At 41.1% G+C, this 16,145-nt stretch overlaps 1 protein-coding gene across 2 annotated transcripts; it reads right to left on the reverse strand.

The window, feature by feature from the left end:
- Positions 1-430: 430 nt before the first annotated feature.
- Positions 431-16,145, reverse strand: crlf1a (cytokine receptor-like factor 1a). Of its 2 annotated transcripts, none has more exons than XM_056392591.1 (9): positions 14,977-16,145; positions 11,190-11,468; positions 9,494-9,623; positions 8,109-8,278; positions 3,278-3,435; positions 1,960-2,034; positions 1,783-1,876; positions 1,366-1,550; positions 431-1,246 (listed from the first exon to the last, which is right to left on the reverse strand). In XM_056392591.1, exons 1-9 carry the CDS (start codon positions 15,047-15,049, stop codon positions 1,223-1,225), a joined length of 1,188 nt encoding a protein of 395 aa, XP_056248566.1. In that variant the 5' UTR covers positions 15,050-16,145; the 3' UTR covers positions 431-1,222. The 2 variants fall into 2 exon arrangements, with proteins under 2 accessions (XP_056248566.1, XP_056248567.1); XM_056392592.1 differs by having other exon boundaries at positions 1,362-1,550.

The following is a 16,145-nucleotide window of genomic DNA, read 5'->3' on the forward strand; positions in this document are numbered from 1 at the left end:
TAAGGCAAAAATAACTTAAAAAGAAAAAAGGAGTGAACTCGGCTGTGACGCACTTGTTATTCAATACTTTTAACTTCAAAAGTCACAATTGGGCATTGAACAAGTCCCATCCAGGTTCATCCCTTTTTTGTGTCCCATGGAAACTCTTACATTGTGTTGGACTGAATTTGCAGTGCGTTTGTTTATTTGAATGTGTTGTGATTTTTTGCAGCGCATGTGTTGTCAAACTGATGAAGATGTTTTCTGAGTCTGCAGCTCATCTGCGTCTTTGCATGCCTTTTTCTTACGTTGCATAGTGTTGAGCTCTCAGGGCCACCGTACATTTGTTCTTTTTAGCCACAAACTGCTGTTTGGACTGCATACATATCATTTCCTATCTCCATTTTTCTGACAACATTCTTAAAGAACAAGTCTAAAGATCGATAACAGCTTCAGTCATTGATATTTCTTTACTAACTAAACATAACTTAAGAAATAAAACATAACTTTATACAGTTTTAAATATGCTGGTACAATTCAGTACAAAAATAAAGGCAGTGAAACGTTTCCATAAACAAACACCATCATGTCGTCAGTCACATACTGTCACTCAGAAACAGAGGAATCCTGGGTGAACCAGTTTGGCACATTATCCACTTATATAGCAAAGAATGATTTAGGAATACTGAATGATAATTAGTTACTTTTTTTTCTTTTTACATGGGGACCACAGTGAAAGCTTTGATTGATCGGAGTCTCCACGGACGCTGAACAGCCACTAGAGGGTGCTTTGAATCCACAGGAGGAACCCGAAAAGATCACAGAATACTTCTAGATGCTTCGGCAACACTTGAGTTTTTGCTTGAATCTGTTTTGACTGTGTCTGTGCACATTTAGAGCAGGTACCTGTTGAAAGCCTTTACTGATGTCCAAGCTATTCATGCTACAATTTCCTTTGGTGAGGGCAGAGTAGTCCACGTGATACAGGGATGTCTGTGATGATCTTCTCAGTCCCTCCCAGTTGCAGCTTTAAGAGAAGAACAGCGCTAATGTCGACTGGAGAAGATGCATAAATTCCACTGTTTTCCTTTAGATGTCCTCTCACATCTGTTGCTGGTATCCACACAAACTGTCTTTATAATTCCCATATACGAATACAATCTCTTTCTCACTTCTCATACACACATAGACAAAAACACAAATCACACTCAGTTCTTTTCTTGACTTGTAAATGCAGCATGTGCTAGGATTTATCCCCTTGGAGAACCTGAATTAAAAGACAAAATCTGTTACAAATCAGCTTTTGCAGAAAAAAAAAACTGCATGTGTGTGCAGCACATGTCTGCGTGTCAGTGTTTCATCCCTGCATTAGTGATGCTTACCTACCTGGTTGCGAGCTTTGTGGGATTTCTGCATCAGCACTCTCCACTGGTCGTACAGCTTCATGGACATGCTGCTGCAGCCGTAGGCGTGTTTCCGCACCCAGCCGAAGAACTGCTTCAGCTCCCTGCGCAGGGTGGAGTTGGAGTCCCCACTGGACTTTGAGTCACAGGAGCCTGACATTAACCGCTCTGCAGGAAGAGGAGGATACAACATAAAACAGGCTTCAGGACTGAACAAGAAGGCTAAAAAAGCACCATCTACTTCTTCAATGACGTTGCCAGTTTCAAGCAGTGGGAGAGACCTGCGGGATATGTGGTACAAAACAAATTGTAGTGGCACAAAGTACCTCTTAAAATTGACCAAAAGACTCTTGGAAACTGAGAAGTGAGATGCACTGTGTGCGTATGAGTGTGCGCTCACCGCTGTGGGGTGTGGATGCAGCCGTGGGATGGCTCCACTCGCTCCAGATTCCAGCTTTGCGAGAGCCATAGATGCCCACGGGGTTACAGCGGACCTGCAGAAAATAAAACATTTTGAGGCTCTGAAACACAGACCAACATTATCATTAACACGTGGACACACGTATCCACACCATACCTGGACAAAATACACAGTCCCTGGTCTCAGTCCAGCCAGTCTACAAGAAGTCTGGTTCCCGACGTCATCCATCACCTACATGACAGACAACAAAAAAGAAAAGCAAAAGGGACAAACACGGAGTTGAGCACTGGAGGTCTGACCGCAGTATTAAATAACAACAAGTATAAACTAAAACACAGGGCAGAATCAAGAAAACACAACCACAAACCATGTACAGACCTAAACATGCATGCACACCACATTGTTTGGTGGCTCCTGATCAGCATGTTTATGAAAATATTTTAATGATATCGTGCTCGCTGGGTAAAATCTGCTCTCTATTACTTATTATAGGGCTGGATATGCTGGGACACACACAGACACATGCACACACACGCGCACACAGGAGCGTGCACAGGTACTCACACAAACATACAGACAGCAAAAATAAAGACAGGCAAATAGATGCAGAGAAAGAAACACATACACACACACACACACACACACACACACACACACACACTGCAGTTAATAATCTTGTCTAATAGCCCCCACTTTCTCTCTGGCATTCAGTCTGTAAACACTTGTTAAGGGCGACTCCAACAGAAAACAGAACACGGAAATTACAGGCATCAGAGGGCTAATGATGTGACGTGGGGAGGCCAAATCGGCAGAAGTCACCGCTGAGCGTTTTTTTACGGCCATATTGAAGACATTAACAGTTGAGATGTATCCCTCCATTCCTCAGCATGACCTCATGATTAAGGCTGGTTACAGCGTTCTGTTTTCACTACCAAACCCTTAAAGCCACTTGGATTTAAGTCTCCTCTCTCCTCCTCCGAAAAATGGTCCCATCCTTCTACCGCCGCTCCACTCCCCTTTTCTTTTCTGTCTCTACTTTGCGAGCAAAGACTTGCTTATATTACATCTGTGTAATTCCCCCTTAATTACTGGAGAATCTTCACTCTTACCCAGAGGACTCGAGTGAATTCTGGAAAGCACCATCTGCATAGCTGAACGTTTTACACTGTATTTTTCATTCATTAAAAGCTTAAAAAGAGGTATACACAGTGGCTCTGGCCTGTGTTTTTCTCCCGATCAGAACCCGACTTCTAGATTTATGACTTATGAAAGTTTTTGACCGGCCCAACTATTAACTCATCTGGCGGAGAAGGTTTCAATCAGACTAGATTAGAGGTGATTACAGCATGAGGATGAGAAACAGCTGGAACAGCGCTGCAGTGATATGCGTCCGTTTGAGTGCGAGAGACAAAAAGAGAGAGCAGATTAATCTGTATAATTTGTCTTTATAACTGTGTGTCCTTGTGTCCTTTACCTTCCAGTCTTGGCTGTCCTCCAGTCTGTAGCGGATCTGGTATTTGGCCTGAAACAGGAAGTCTTTGAGAGCAGGCGGGGCCTCCCAGCGAACACTCAGCTGGTCTTCCAACTGCCCGACACGACTCACAGTCACACCTGACGGAGGGTCAGTGGTCACTGGGAGGTAGAGGAGATGGAGCGGGTTATTAAGTAAGAAGATCTCATCAAGAGCTGAAACTCTGGAAACTGTGAATATTTGAAGTCTTCTATGTGAGTAAATTCATAATCTAGTTTTGTTTTGGTTTTTAAATGCTGGTCAGAAAAAACAAGCAATTCAAAGACATCACCTCGGGTTGTGGGAATATGCAGTGGTCTTTTTTCAATATTTTCACACATTATAAACAAGATAATTGGACGGATAATATGAATTAGCAGATAAATAGATAATGAAAATAATAATTCGCTGCAGTGCTAATCCTGCACATTCACATTTAATCACATTAACTTGAATATGTTTTGACCAATGATTGTATGATGGATGACATGACAGCTCCCCAAAAGTGAAGCCAATACATCTCGATCGCCCCGTGGTGGCCTGCTGCAGTATAGGTCATAAACACCCCCCACTGTGTTCACTAGCTGGTCGATAACTTTGTCTGTCTGCTGTTTAATGCTGGGCGGAATAGCCCATATATAGTTGGTTCATCTGAGGTCTTCTTTGGCTGGGAACAAGGATGATGAGACTGAACCCAAACAGCAAAGTTGTAAAATCAAAAATATGTCAAATCAAAACAATGAGCTGAAAAATGCTAAAAAGCTTGTGTGTTAATTGGTTGGTTTGTCACTATGAGCAACCCACTTCTTGATCAATTATTAATTTAAAAATATTAATTAGCACAAGAAAAATAAATCAGTCGCTTGTTTTTAATGTAATATAATCTTCAGCAGAAAATCACTGTATAAAATCTGTACAATGATTTCATGAGTAATGTATTACACTCAACAAGTTTATTTCTATCCTAAGAACATAATGATAAACTTCTGGTGGACAGATGGCCCAGATTGTCATTTTTAGCTAAGGCTCAAAAATCCATTGCTATGGGGCTTCTTTCTAGATCCTAAGGTTATGTTTGCAGGGTCAAGAAATCCATTCAATTCAAATTTTAAATGGTAGGAGTTATGTCTTTATGTGTTGGAGCACATTGAAGGATTGTTCAGCGTTGGCGGAGGTTTGTGGTCGCTGAGAGCCTTCCAGTTTCTGAAGACTTGACTTATGTGAGCTGGAAGTGGGTTTTTCATCTGACAACAATTATCTTTTCGACAAACAAACATGTGGTGACAGACCATTATTTTAACTTTCCTCGCGTTTGGTTTTGGGCTTTTCAATAGCGACTTCAGTTCCTTTTCATAATGTCATCCCTTACCAGTAAACAAACAAGACGGTCCAGGGGAAAGAAGAAGAAGATGGGAAAGACTCAGTGGAGGGAAAAAGTGGGAGTTGACACGGGAGTTTTAGAGGATTTGTTTCTGGTCGCCAGGAACCAGAGACTCTCTCTAAAGTAAAATGTGTTAGTTCAGATAGTACCATGGGCGATTTAAAAAGTGTAAACCCAATGGTAGTGGTCAGCCCTCTTAGAAAAACATTTATTTTTAACACAAAAGTGAAGAGTAAAGCTAAGAAAGCTTTGGTAAAGTTAATTTTTTTGCATCTTTGTGGTAGTTTTGTGTATTTTTTGGTCATTTAGCCTCTGGTTTTGCATGTCTTTTTAGTTCATTTTGTGTCTTTTAACTCAGCTCAAGGACCTTTAAACAGGAAATATTAATAGTTACTTCAGGCAGAGTCTTTGGCCTGGTAGGCCCGTTCAATAATCCATCCATTGTGGCGACATTAATTTCCCAAACCAATGACAAGCAAAAAGTATATGCAATTAGGTAGGAAGAATGGAGTGAAGATAAACTACAGTTAATTCAAATAATTGATTGATGGTTTAGGTTAAACCAATGGGGAAAGAAATTTAGAAAAGTTGGTTGCAATAGTGATATACTACTGTATTCTTCTTAAGACCACAGGAGAGTATAAGAGAGTATAATTTTTACTTTTCAGAATCACTTGTTTGTCCCTACATTTCAAGTTTCACTCTGATTTATTCACTAAAATCTAAAGTCTTATTGCTATCAGGCTGTATATTCAGTTATTCCTGCGTTCACAGCAGTTAAGCTTTCCGACCAGCAGAGTGTTTTCCTTGATTTTCTCTGCCCTGTGATTCACCTCTCAGCAACAAAGAGGCTGCTGCCCTATCGTCTGAACGGCGTTTGTACCTGTCGTTGAGAGAAGAGCTGCAGGCAAGACTCCTTTTTTTTGCATAAAAAGAAAATAACTGAATTCGAATTTAGCATTAAAGACGCTGGAATGGAACATCATTCAAAGATAAGGCACTAAAGGACAGTGCTCTTTGTAGAAAAGCTGCATATACATTATTTAACACAGCATTTCTAATACTGACTGTCTTTAATTCGGAAAGACAGACAACAGGTTTCATTCAGAGTTATCTCGTTTACAAGAAAACCAAAGATATCCTAAGATTGAGATAAATTAAACTTTAAATTGTTGCAACCACAGTCATTCCGGACATTTTAATGTGAAGCAACAGCATGAGAACATTTTTTAAATGTCATTTGAAGTAAAGAATGTGATGACAGCAAATGTTTTACTCCTGTACGCTATATGTATTCAGCCATAAAAGTCAATGAGACATGACAGATTACAAAATCAATCATTGTTTACATATGTCGTCATAACCTCATCTCCAGAGTGAGACACCAATACAAGTTGCCTCTAGTCTCTCGGTTCAGAGGGCTCCCCATGACTGAGGAATGTAGAGAAAACTGTAGGTGTTTCTGCCTCGCCTTCCTAACTGATTGGACATGACCGTCGACGTGAGTGAGTCATAGCAGCTCGAGCACGCAGGTGTGGTTGTTTTATGTCACGCTGCTGTTGTGGAAACAACCTCACTGAAATGAACGGTGAGGGTAACCTGAGCTAAACAAAACGCGTACACACACACAGGAAGTCCAGAAACCGCCTACACCCTGCCTGCCTCTCTAGGTCTATACTGTTACCAGACCCTGCCCTGCCCTCAGGGTGTGTAAACAGGTGTGTGTGTGTGTGTGTGTGTGCATACATCAGGCAACGGAAACAGATTACAGTTTGATCGCCAGTGACGTGTTCACATGTGAAACTCTATACGGTGTTCTCTCTGCACATTTTCCCGGCACCGTTAGCAGCGTGTTAGGGGTGAACCAGGTGAAGAGTTGCAAGCTAATCAGGTTGTATTATGTCAGGTCCAAGTCTTAAAGCCTCAAAGCCCAAACTCCTCAGGCCTCAGGGGTTTTCAGCCAGTTCTGAGACGGGATTAGGTTCGAGGATCAGTCTGGAACATTCCAACACTTCATAAAAGGGGGTCTGCGTGTGTGTGTGTGTGTGTATGTGTGTGTGTGTGTGTGTGTGTGTGTTTGTGTGTGTGTGTGCGTGCATGCGTGCGCTTGCGTGTGTGTGTGTCCAGTGGGCATGAGTAAAGAGAAATTGAGCTCATCAAAAGATAGGGCGTTTCCATTCATCACACACCTACGCGTGTCCAGGTGTGGGCATGTGTGTATGAGTGTGTATTTTTTTGGGGGGGGGTAATGGGAGAAGAGAAGAATTTGGTCTTATTGCATGCTCCATTTGCTTAAACCGCACTAAGCTAAGCTAAGCTAAGCAACGGACCACATAACAAAGCTTTAAAAGGGAACACTGCTCAGCTCTTATCAGTGTGAAGCTGGATGAGAACATGTGAAAATTTTTCTTCAAAAGACAGAAGCCACAGAACTCAAGCCAATGTCCTGTCTGTGGGAATAAAAGAGACAAAGATTTATCTGTTCAAGGCTGGTTGCCTGTTAACCTCACAGTGATGACTCCTGGATTTTTACATTTCATGTTGAGAGTTAGTTATGAAGACTGATATCAAACCTCTGCATGTCTGTCCATTCAGTATGAGGCTACAGACCAGAGACATTCAGTTTAGCTCAACATAAAGACTGGAAATGGGGAATGAATAACTACTGCTGCCACCAGGAGAGGATCTGACACATAAGCTCTAACGTATTAATCAATAATCTGAACAGTTTAGGGTTTTTATCCGTTGTCTAGCTGTTTACTCCTGTTTATAGATTTAATGTCAAACTAATCACAGTTGATTTTCTCATCTAATTTGGCAATGGAAGTCAATAAGTGTATTTCCCAAAATTCCTTGAAATTAACTACTACTAAGATGAACAAATCAATCCTCCAACTTCATTCAAAGAGCCCTGTAAACTGGATGAAAATCAACATGATTATTGTAGCCAGCAAACATTATGTTAGCCTGAATTAGTTAAACCAAATATGAAGATTGGGACTATTTTCCCTACAGATTTTACATAGATGTTGTTTTAATTTGGTTATTGTTGCCTCACCTTTAGATTTTTTTTTTTAGTTTTTATAGTTTATTGATATTGATTTTAAGTTGCTGTTTATTTGTATAATTTTAAGCAAACCCCAGGAAGACTAGCAACCTATAAAAAAGCTAATTGGGAGTCAAATAAGGCCAAAGAGAAGGGAAATTCACAAAATCTTTTACTAGACTAACTGCTCACAACTTGTAAACACATGTAATCTGTGTTGCAAGGAGATTGCTTCATTTCTAAGGCTCCCAAACTTGAAAGGTTGGTATCCACTGTCCTAGATCATAGCCTAGGGGCTCATTGACATGGTGATCTAAGCTGTAGAAAAGAAGAGGGTCACTATTCAGTTCACTATTTCTCACACTTACCAACGTCTAGGATGTCGAGGGTTATGACGTCAGAGGTAGCCCGGCCCAGCTGGTTGGAGGCCTCCACCCAGATCTCGTAGGGTGTGAAGAGGTGCAGGTCCCGGGTGATGCTGCAGGAGTAAGGCTGGGTGTGAGTGTAATCCTCACACTCCTTCTCCTTACCATACCACCTGGAGGGAAAACAGAAAACACTGAAGCAACTCTGGATAGCTTTCATTATCTGTGAATAATGAATGTGATACAGAATTTGTCACTAGTTAAAAGTTTATCTGGCATTAGTGGTTTTATTAAGTCCTTATTTACACTAATTTGACTCCAAAAAGAGATCTCTGTGTGTTGGCACGCCTGTGGCCACTGCATGTCAAGTCATTTCCCTTTTTAAATCCCTTACATCCCATCTGAAACTCATTTTCATTTTTCTTAAAATGAGATCTGCCAGAAAGATAAGGTAATTGGTCTTGTTTCAAGCTCCACTTTATCTGGTTTCTGGGGCTTTTTTCAGGCCTGCCAGTATTATAAAAAATCTCTTGAAACAAGTTGATTTGGAGTGGAAACATTTTTAACGTGCTCTCCGAGTTAGATGTTTAACCCACTGAAACACTTGGATGTTTTTTGTTGTAGGTTTGCACTCGGCTTCATTTACAAGCCTATGGCATAGTCACAGCACGTCTCTACATGCTGTAATTTTCAGAATAAGTTAGGCTACTCAGAAATGCTACCACTTGACCGTTCGTTAAACCCTTTCTCTCTGATTGTCCAATGATAGCTTAGAAATCCTAACTAACCATGGCAGGCTTATTGACCTTTGGATTTCTCCACATGTTGAATCAGTGTTCATGCTGAGGAAGTAGGAGCTATGCACCAGCTCATGAAGCTAGCTTAGCTTAATTAGCTAGCTAGATCCAGCTGTAAGCAATCAGATGACAAAATTGTTGCTTGTTGGCTATCTTCCTGTTTGTATTCAACTTCTTTACATTATGTTATTACTTCTCTTTTATTAGATTTCGTTAGTGATGGAGTCCTCAATCCTACCAAAAGACTCAATTTATTTTCACATGCACAAGGAATTCACTGGCAAAATCCAGTGAAGTTAATTTTACCTCATTGATATCAGCCTCACTGTCAGGCTAATTGTTGACTCTCCTAACACTGTATCAGAGCTGTATTAAGTTGCTAATGCAAACTGAACGTTTCCTGCTGCTGTTGCTTCACATTAAAAGTGAAATCCAGGGCTTTTAATGTGAAACAGTCACAAGAAACACATTGTATTTGTCACAAATTTTTTGTCATGACAATTTTATTATAAAAAAAGTTGATTTTCAAACTCCATTGTGGTTTAAATGACAGCCACTTTTCCTTAGTGTAGCTGTGGCGTGCTTCCATACCTGAGTTTGTACTTGAGCGTGTACTGGGTGCTAATGTTGGTCTCTCCTCTTCCTCCTGGTGCCCAGCTGCAAGTCAGGTCTTTGGTGTTCCTGGACCAGCAGGTCAGATTGACCGGCTTCTCTGGAGGCACTGGGACAGAAAGAGGGAGAGATGGAAAGAGAAGGTGAGAGGGGGAAAGTAGAGAGAGGGGGAAGAAATGGGTGAGGAGGAAGAGAGAAGAAGTAGGGAGAGAGAGAAGGTAAGGAGAGACACAGGGTCAGTGAGGGTACAAAGTTACCTCCAGCCATTACTTCAGCCCCTTCCTCTTGAGTGTAATTCACCCACTAGTAATGTTCCTCAGAAAATGGTGTTTTTTTCTTAATTGGTCTCTCTCTGTGTGTGTGTGTGTGTGTGTGTGTGTGTGTGTGTGTGTGTGTGTGTGTGTGTGTGTGTGTGTGTGTGTGTGTGTGTGTGTGTATAGTCTCATTTGGTCAGACTCAGGATCCCCGCCAACATTCCTCCTCTCTCAGAACACAGGGTGCTCAACACCAGTGTCGCACAAAGATTAAGATCCCGACCGCAGCTCTGTGTGTGTGTGTGTGTGTGTGTGTGTGTGTGTGCGTGCGTGCGCGTGTGTTGTCTGTGCGCCCATGTGTACTTCATCTTTGTGATGACAATTTTTAATTTTAGACCTTGAGAGTGAGGACATTTTGGGTGGTCCTCATTTCTCCAAGGGGCTGTTTGAAGGTTAAAGGATAATTCCAGTTAATTATAACTTGGGTTTTGGTTTTATTTGCGTTGCCTCAGTCGTCATTCTTATTGATAATAATAAGATGGTATTCATCCGGTTAATTGCAGAGATTTGGTGACATGAAGAGAGCACTAATAAAAGGGCCGGATAGGCCAAGAAGCATACGTATGTGGAAAAACATTTCAATGCCAGGTGTGAACAGAGCCTTAGTCTTTATGCTAAGCTAAGCTAACTGTCTGCTGGCTGTAACTTTATATTTATTCTACAGAGTTGTAGAGTGGCATTATTCCTCTCATCTAACTGTCAGCAAGAAAGCAAATAAGCCTACTTCCCAAAATGACTATTTGTTCAAGGTTAGGATTTGCCCTGGAGAAAATAAGGTTATTAAGTTACGACATTTACAAGATCACCCAATAAATTTCACTGTAAAAATAAGGGAAAAATATTTAGGGGTAGGCAATGCAGTAAACAATGGCCCTAATAAGTATAGAAGTACAAACGTGTGTGTGTGTGTGTCTGTGTGTGTGTGTGTGTGTGTGTGTGTGTGTGTGTGCGCGCAAAATGTCAGACCCACACTGTGAGTGATAGTGCGAGTAATGGACCACACAGGTGGTCAAAGCGTCGCACAGTGACACACACTCATAGAGGCCTCTGACTGGGCCTGAAGGCAGGAAAACTAAACATAAAATACAGCCACAACTGTGGGGGGACACCTCAAAAATCTGCCCACTACTTCCTTGTTGTCTCCCTTGTTGATTCCCATTTCCTTTTCACTCCTCACCTCTTTCTTTTAATATTTTACTTCAACATCTCCTAACAGCGAAGCAGAGAATCAAATAAGGCAAATGAATACAGTTAAAAAGTATCTTGGACGCTTAAATAGAATAAAATATGAAATAGCAAACTTCTACATTAGTGAAACCAAACTAAAAACTCACTGCAACCCTTGACAAACTTCAACTTACTCCCCACGTAGAGGCAGGAGCCGGCCAAGATGTGTCCCTTGTGGTTGTGACAAACCAGGTTGTCTCCGGACGTCTGCCTGGAGGCGTTGAGTCCGGCCAGCGTCACGCTGAGGTTGGTCGGGCTCAGCACTCTGTAGAGGGAGGTGGGCAGCTGTTGACCATTAAGCGTCCAGAACAAAGAGCTGGCGTGGACGCCGAGGTCGGGGTGGACCCAGCAGCTGGCCGTCAGGTTGGACCCCATGAGAAGGACGGGGTCCTGGGGGTAGATGATTGCTACATCTGAAGGAAGGCAGGAAGAGATGTAAAATGAAAGATGACACAAGAATATTTTCACATGGTGGTTGGTGAAGAGTAGATGATGTCATAGTGATGTCATCAGGTCATCTGAGCTAAAATATGTTGTCAGATCATCTAATTCAGGACAGGATGGTAAGGACATGAATGTCATGAAAAAAATGACGTCATTTGTAGAAATCTCAGATGGTGGAGTGGCCTTGAACGCACTAGCGAAAGTTTCAAAGTACTTCCTGCATCATGATAACATAACAAATCAAATCAAAAAGTCATTGAAATGTTTAGTACAATGGATTACTGCTTATTTCTGGAAAAGTTCAAAGCCAAACAAAAAATGCGGGACATGCTGTCAGTGATGTAAAGCATGCACTGTTTGAGGATAAAACATGCAAAAACCTCTTTGGTTTTTTTTTTGTTTGTTTGTTTTTTGCCGATTTCATTTTCATTTCATTTTTTGTTTGTTATTTTTTATTTTTCATCGCTGCTTTTCATTGGATCTGGTCTAAATGTGTTTCTGTCACTCGTCTTACAGTAATTCTGTTCAGCTGTTTGCTTATTTCTCTGTGGTTTTATTGGTTTTTAATCTAGTAAAACATTTGGTAAACTAAAAAAATAAAAGCGGTTAAATAAATAAACTATGAATCATTTGTTATCATATTTTAAAGCTGAAAATAAAATTACAACCACACAAGTGGCAAACTGCCATACAAACTGTAGTTGGAGATATTCATTTCTTTCAGACGCTTCTATTTTACTTCATTTTAATATTTGTGATGTTTCTGTTACTGCATCTGTGTGCGATGGCTGCTTTGTCTGACTGAATCATCTTGTTGCAATGTTGTATATGTAATTTGTTCTCAGGTCTTCTGCAAAACACATCTAGATCACAATCTTCTTGGATAAATAAGGCTTAATGACGTTCTGCTCTCACTGCAGGTGAACAGAGCAGCAGAAAGAGAGAAGAAAGAAGTAAAGAGAAGAGTTTATATTCGTCAGCGTCAACACTTTGTCAGACCACTACAAATCTGTGCCTGGGGCCACATCTCTTCAGCTGCCAGCCACCTTACCCCGACAGACATTGTGTGGTCCTTTATGGAGCAGCCGCCTTTGAAGAAAATTAATTCAACCATGACTCCAAAACAATATAAATATCATAACCCCGTCTCGAGCGGTGACTCTTCAACACATTTATGCACACACACACGAATGCAAACAAACACATGCACAGAGGCCGGTTGTCTTTGTCACCGGATACAGCGGTGGAGTAAAGGGGGAGCCTTGATTAGCCAATAATATGCTGATCCAGCTGAATAACAATCAGTGTTTATGTATTCCAGGCGCTGAGGATGGGACCTTGCCTTGGAGCGGGGTGTGAAGCCCTCTAACACCCCTTCCTTCACAGTTCAAACACGACAGTGAGAGACACAATTACTGCTGTTTATTGTCTCTGCTCGACACGCTCACTGGAGGAAATGACTTGTAAAATCTTATTTGTTTGGAGAGGCTGAGGCTGCTTGAAGCACAGCTCTGCGATCAGGGCAGGGAACGAGCTTAACCCTACGACAGTGGGAGAGGGAGTCACCGGGCAGGTTCAACTTAGAAGCAAAGGGAGAAGGTTTAATAATAGGTCTCCAATGAATGTCTGTGATGGACTGAGAACTGCCTCTTATTTAAGCTGTCAGTCTTTCAAAGGTACATGACATCCCCTCCTGTTTCAAAAGAACTAGTTATTCTCCACTCATCCGTGCAACAGTTCAAAGACAGCCTATACTTTCCTCTGTCTGCTCTACAATAGACGTTCATGTGGAACTTTTTGAGGGGCCGGCGCAGACGATCCAAGTGGAAGAAGTCACGCAACATTTAGTGACAATGAGCCATGCAACGCCATCTGAAAAGAGATCGAGTAGACAGCAGCGGATGTGTGTCTGTGTCTGTTTTTTTTTGTGTTGTTTTATAGATTTACATTTTAGGTATTTAACTGATGCTCTTATCTGGAGAGAGGAGAGATTATCTTGTCTCACGCCAAGTCAAATTAGGGCAAGCACAGGCAGGAGAGATGGGAAATGTGGACATGGGAAGTTAGTATCAGGTTAAAAGGCTGGGTTTTTATGTATATTGTGGAGTCAAGGATTTAGTATTACATGATCATATTCCACATTATTACCTCTTCATATGCTAAACCGGAAACTTAAACTTTATGGGATTATGAGCTGCACTAAAAACTAATTATATGTTAGTAAGAAAGTTCCACATATAAACTTCTATTTCAGTGGCATCTGTAAACCACAGCACACTGAGTGAAGGGGGGGGGAGTACCAGCCATTATTACAGTGAGTAAAACAGTAATGACCAATTAGGCTTTATAATAAACAGCAGAGCAGCTCATGATCAAAGCCCATTGTCTCCTATAAGCCCCTACAACTACACTTTCTTTTATTAGCGCCTTTCAAACTGGATGAATAACAGGAGATCCTCTGCGAGGAGCTGTTCTGTGCCAGTGAGCTCACCATAAAAAACTAATCCAGCCACTTAACGGAGGGAAGCGGACATAACTTTGATTTATTTACCTTACTGTGCATTAAGCTGCCGGTTAACATTCTCCAAAACCCCGAGCAAATGATGTCACTGTTTTGTTGCGGTTCATAAAGCCCCCATGCTCTCCATGTGTTAAACGAATTATGGCCTGACTTGTTGAAATTCAGCCTCCTGGGAGATGAGTTCTCTCTGCAGGGATACAACCAATATACTTCAGCAGGACCACATCAATAACGAGCTGTCAAGTGGACACAAAGTGGCGTTTGTCCTTTTTGAATGCGTCCAGAAATCAACCTTAGTGGATCCAGTGTGCCCTGAGCAAGTGGTCCCTTATTATGTAAGACAGCTTAGGAAAGAATCTGTGGAGTTATTTAGCATTGGAGACATAAATACAGTATTACCTCATGAATAATCTCTGTTATTTGTATTTGTTCCAATAGAGGATTTATGTTATTTTATGTCAGTTTTATCCTCCTACGGAAACCTTATATCTGTGGTCTTCTCCGCTGCAGCTGAAGTGACCTTTTTTGTGTCTTTATCCACTTTAATATGACTATTCTTTTCATTTAATATTCTGTCAGGGCTTGTAGCTTTTATGTCATGTTTTAATTATGAAATAGTTCAATATGATCCCACAGATCACTGATATCACTTCCTATAATATCCTTATGAAGGTTTGTGGTTCTTCTATAATGTTTGCATTGAGTAAAAACCTTCAAAAATGTGTTGCACTGTTGTTGAAACCCATTTTTGCACCCATTTTATCTTTGAAATAATGCTTACCCGAGCAGGACAGTGTCACACAGCGTTGTTTACACTAAGATCTCTGGGTGACACATGCATTAAGCTGATCTCAGTGGCCAGAAAAAAAAAAACTGCCTACCCAAACTAAAAAAAAAAACCCTTCCCCAGTAAGACCATGACTTTGAGCATCGATGGACATCTGTGTGTAACTTACGTGTGGACAAGGACAGCACGCCGGGAGTCTGCAGCGTGAGGAAAATCAAGCAGAAATCCAAGACGGCTTTCATTTTCCCCCAGTTCGTTTGATTTCTGTCTTGATTCCTCGTCCTCGTGTTGTTGTGATGTCGCCCTTCTTTTCGATCCTGGACAGAAATTACGCACAGAAAAAAAAAAAACAGCACGGGGTTCAAGCTGAATGCTCCGGATTTCTTTTTTTTCTTTTTTGTCTTGTTAACAAGACAAGTCTCAGGAGTGAAGGAGCGCACTAGAAAAAGTGTGAGCCAGTGGAAAAAGTCTGACTGTGAGAAGCCATAAGGCAACTCGTCCTGAGTAAAGCCCAAGAAGAGTGAGTATACCACGTCCTGTGTGCAGTCTTCTCCCTTCTTAATGCTTCCTGCAGCTAAATCATACACAAGTTCATACTTTTTAAGCCCCTCCTCTCTCTCTCTCTCTCTCGCTCTCTCTCTCTATCTTTTTCTTCCCACACAGTCGTCAGTCATTTCCCCCTTTTTCCGTCCTTTCCCTGCTCCTTTTCTTTTTTTCAACCTCTCCCCCTTCACTGATGGGTAGGAGAGTCAGAACCATTCACTTTCACTGAATCACTCTGTCTCTGTTTCTTTCCGTGCCTCAGGTCCCTGCTTTACAATTTTTCACCATAGGAGGCCGTTGAGTCACAGTGTTACAGGAAAGGTTGCCAAATCCTCGAGCGTCTTTTTCTTTTTCTCTATTTTATCTCTTTGTCAGTGAGGAGTGTGACACAGAACCTTTTTTCACATGTGATGTTTTTTTTTCTCAGTTTTAAATTTAAGTTGTTATGTTTTCATATTTGGTATTTTATATATTATATTCTGTAATTCTTAGTTCAAGGTCTCCCCATGTTCTGTAATTGGTTTTGAAATTTAAAGACTGTTGACAGTGGATATCACTTTTCCCCTCACATAACTGAACATAGAATTATAGTTTCTTTTTCTTTTTTTTTAAACAAATGATCAAAATGATCAACCTCTGCCCCACGTTTTAAAATTTACCCAAGTATACATGGGATTTGGCCGGAGGGTAATTTGCAAATGTTAAAGTGAGACTATGAAACTTTTAAAAGATTAAATAACACATCGTTACAAATAGAAGAGGAATACACACACACATACATACCAACAAAACGCA

Source organism: Seriola aureovittata, chromosome 13, assembly GCF_021018895.1.
Source record: "Seriola aureovittata isolate HTS-2021-v1 ecotype China chromosome 13, ASM2101889v1, whole genome shotgun sequence".
Classification (NCBI taxonomy): Eukaryota; Metazoa; Chordata; class Actinopteri; order Carangiformes; family Carangidae; genus Seriola; species Seriola aureovittata.